This window comes from Sinocyclocheilus rhinocerous, unplaced genomic scaffold, assembly GCF_001515625.1.
Source record: "Sinocyclocheilus rhinocerous isolate Xijiao unplaced genomic scaffold, SAMN03320098_v1.1 scaffold314, whole genome shotgun sequence".
Taxonomy (NCBI): domain Eukaryota; kingdom Metazoa; phylum Chordata; class Actinopteri; order Cypriniformes; family Cyprinidae; genus Sinocyclocheilus; species Sinocyclocheilus rhinocerous.
Window position 1 is genome coordinate 1,423,933 of NW_015630021.1, and position 3,413 is coordinate 1,427,345.

General features: G+C 33.9%; 1 protein-coding gene across 1 annotated transcript; it reads left to right on the top strand.

Moving 5' to 3' along the window:
• Nucleotides 1-356: 356 nt before the first annotated feature.
• LOC107739531 (apolipoprotein Eb-like) lies at nt 357-2,640 on the top strand. Its single transcript, XM_016551676.1, has 4 exons — nt 357-455; nt 686-836; nt 982-1,269; nt 2,262-2,640. Exons 1-4 carry the CDS (start codon nt 413-415, stop codon nt 2,587-2,589), a joined length of 810 nt encoding a protein of 269 aa, XP_016407162.1. The 5' UTR covers nt 357-412; the 3' UTR covers nt 2,590-2,640.
• The last annotated feature ends 773 nt before the right edge of the window (nt 2,641-3,413 follow it).

Sequence of the window (3,413 nt, forward strand, 5' to 3'; positions counted from 1 at the left end):
TCCATCTCTCTTCTGCCTTTTGATTATTTTGGTATTACCATAATTCAATTGTGTTCAATAAAATAACATGTCTTGATATCCAAATACGACATTGGGTCTGTGCTTTCACTTAGATACCTCTGACTAGAACACCTAAACCAATGAGCCACATTCATTTTCAACAAACCAGTTTTTAAATTATAGCACATCTTGTCCTTTTGGAACCTTAATTACGCAACGTGGAATGAAAGACTGCGATAATCAACAATCTGAAGAGAAGAACTTTGGACACAGGCTGCCAATTCACCTGTTCATAGTCACATTATGGCTATCAACATGACTGTGATCCAAGGCATATAAATACCAGCTGCTTCCAAACTCTCATTACAGAACACATTGGAAAATCTGTCTGGTGTACTGTCCAAAAACAATCATGAAGTTTGTGGCTGTAATCCTTGCTCTTGCTATCATTTCAGGTAAGAGATCATCAACAATGCAAATCTTCACAAATTCAAAAGAGTTTGCAGCAGAGGCTGAAAGTCTGATACGTATTAGAACTTGGATTACTTCAACAGATCGTTTGAAAGGATTATGTGATGGTTTTCATTGTGACCCTGACAGTACAGATGATGTGTCTACCACAATGCTCTACATTACCAAATATTTGACCTGTTAAAGAATATTTGTGCTCCATTCTGACTTGCAGGCTGTCAGGGGAGCATCCTGTTTCAGGATGACCCAAAAAGCCGCTGGGAAAAGGCAGTGGATCAGTTCTGGAACCATGTGTCCGAGCTGACCTCAAAGGCTGAGGAGATGAGGGATAACGTCAAAGCCACCCAGCTCGGCAGAGAATTAGAGTGAGTAAATGCTATAAAACATTGCAGCAAAGCAAGTATTTGAGAAACGGAATCTGTAAAGATGCAGAAAAGGCTAGACTGATCGAAAATTGAAGTCCAGAATCAAGAAAGCTGATTTATGATATCGAAATTCATTTCTTTGCAGCACACTGATCAGTGACACCATGATGGAGCTGCAAATGTACAAAGATGACTTGCACTCCAAACTGGGCCCTTATGCGCAGGAGACTGCCAAGAGATTCAATGAAGATCTGCAGCTGCTGGCCAGTAAGCTCCGCACACACATGGAGGATGCTAGGGATCGTGTCAATGAATACACAGAGGAGCTCCGAACCATTGTGGAACAGAACGCTGACGAGGTCAAGAACAGGGTCAACACCTATGCCAAAAAACTAAGGAAACGTTTTAACAAGGACATCCAAGAGATCAACAAGTGAGTGACCTCTTGCATATCTTTATAAAAGGTATAATACTGTTCAAAAGTTTGGGGTCAGATTTAAAAGAAAGGGGGAAAAAATTACATGCATTAAACTGATCAAAAGTGACAGTAAAGACATTTAAAAGTCACAAAAGATTTCTATTTCAAATAAATGCTGTTCTCTTGAACTTTCAAACATTAATAAGAAGAAATGTTTCTTGAGCAACAAATTATAATGATTTCTGAAGGATCTTGTGACAAAAAAAAAAAAAAGAATAATGATGAATTTGCCTTAAGATGCATTAAAACAGTTATTTTAAATTGTATTATTATTTTACAATGTTACTAATTTATTGTATGTTTGATCAAGTAAATGCAGCCTTGGTGAGCATAGGAGAATTCTTTCAAAAACATTAAAAAATATTACCAACCCCAAACTTTTGAATGGCAGTGTAGATAGAAAACTTAATAACTTATTGCTTTTCTATATATCAGTGTTGACAATGCCTTATTGACAATGACAGTTTAGGATTTAAATTAATTACTTTAATTAAAAGATTCATATTTTGATTTTGATATTTTTATTACTGTTGGAGGGGAAATATGTGACCCTGGAGCACAAAACCAGTCTTAAGTCGCTGGGGTGTATTTGTAGCAATAGCAGCTTATTTATTCAGCTTTCAGATGATGTATAAATTTCAATTTCGAAAAATTGACCCTTATGACTGGTTTTGTGGTCCAGGGATAAGATAGGATATGATAATATGTTTAGTTTAAAATGTAAAAATCTTGCAATATATTAACAAAACTGTAATCAATAACATAGATAAGCACTTTTGTGTTTTTAGATAAAATAAAAAATCTAATAAACTTGTATTATGTACATTTTATATTATTAATATATATTTTATATAACTTGCATATATATATATAAAGTTACAAGTAAAATACTTATCTAGAAAAAATTCCATTTTGAGCAATTTCTTTGTCTCTTCTCTGATCTAAAGGAAAATGACAACATACTTTGAGGAGGTTCGCTCTCGTGCTGCTCAGAGTATGGAGGATGTGAAGGATCGTCTCCAACCTTACTTCACCTCAGTGCATCAGCGTGCTGAAGAGAAGCTGACAACTCTGGCAGATCTACTAAGAAGCCAGGGTGAAGGAATAAAAGAGAAACTGGAATCACAAATGCAGGACCTCAAAGAAAAAGTTGAGAAGAACACAGAGAATATGCGTAACACAATTCAGGAAAAGGCAGAGGAGATACAAAATTGGTTTGAGCCTTATGTGTCTCAGGTCCAGAAGCAACTGGAGACAGTCATGGAGGGCTTGTAATATAAATTAGAGGATTAACGTTTTCACTAAACTTTGCTTACAGAAATGAAGGTATTGGAAATGTAAACGTAATGAGTGAAATACACCATTAGTACTAGGGTGAATTCAGGTAAAGTGGGCCACTTTTTGTAAAACGTGTAAATTAGATACCTAGATGTTTTTTTTTTCTTTTCTTTATTTCTTTTGTTAACTTTAAGGTCCAGCTATAATATTTCAATTTGAATACAGTTCATATAAAGTGTTATTTGCAAGCTATATACCAATAAACATTTTGAGATCATGCACTCCAGACAAATTTCTTTTCAGGTCAAGTGGGCCATTCCTTATTTATCAAAAATTATTCTGCATCTTAATTAAAAACACATGATATATTAACACATATTATCAGACAAACATATTTAACAAACCAAAAATTATATAACCTATAGGTTATGAGTAAAATAAATAATGTGTAAATCCTTGTCTCAATTCATGTGTGAAATTCCAAACAACTGAAAGAACATGTTGTGCTGACCTTAAATTTTATGAAATCTGAATATCAGAATATTCAGAAATCAGAATATTGATAAAACATAGAGTAATATTGAACTCTACATTAAATAAGAAAATGTGACTATAACACAAGCAACAACAAATAGGCAAAAAAATTAAGAGCATCATTTAAAATAGTAATCATATGTAAAAAATAAATAAATTAAAAAATGTCTATGTTCTCTAAACACTTTAAATGAACTTTAATTGTGTTCATATTTTAAGCTTTATATTCTGCATCTACATTTTGCTCCTCTCAGCCTTTCTTCACGCCACAGATTTACCTTCATGCC

What these genes read in the sequence shown, in the direction of transcription:
- LOC107739531 (XM_016551676.1), top strand. Translation starts at nt 413, where the DNA reads ATGAAGTTTGTGGCTGTAATCCTTGCTCTTGCTATCATTTCAG. An exon ending in TGCTCTTGCTATCATTTCAG is followed by an intron (nt 456 to 685) that starts GTAAGAGATCAT and finishes TCTGACTTGCAG; the next exon opens with GCTGTCAGGGGAGCATCCTG. An exon ending in GACATCCAAGAGATCAACAA is followed by an intron (nt 1,270 to 2,261) that starts GTGAGTGACCTC and finishes TCTGATCTAAAG; the next exon opens with GAAAATGACAACATACTTTG.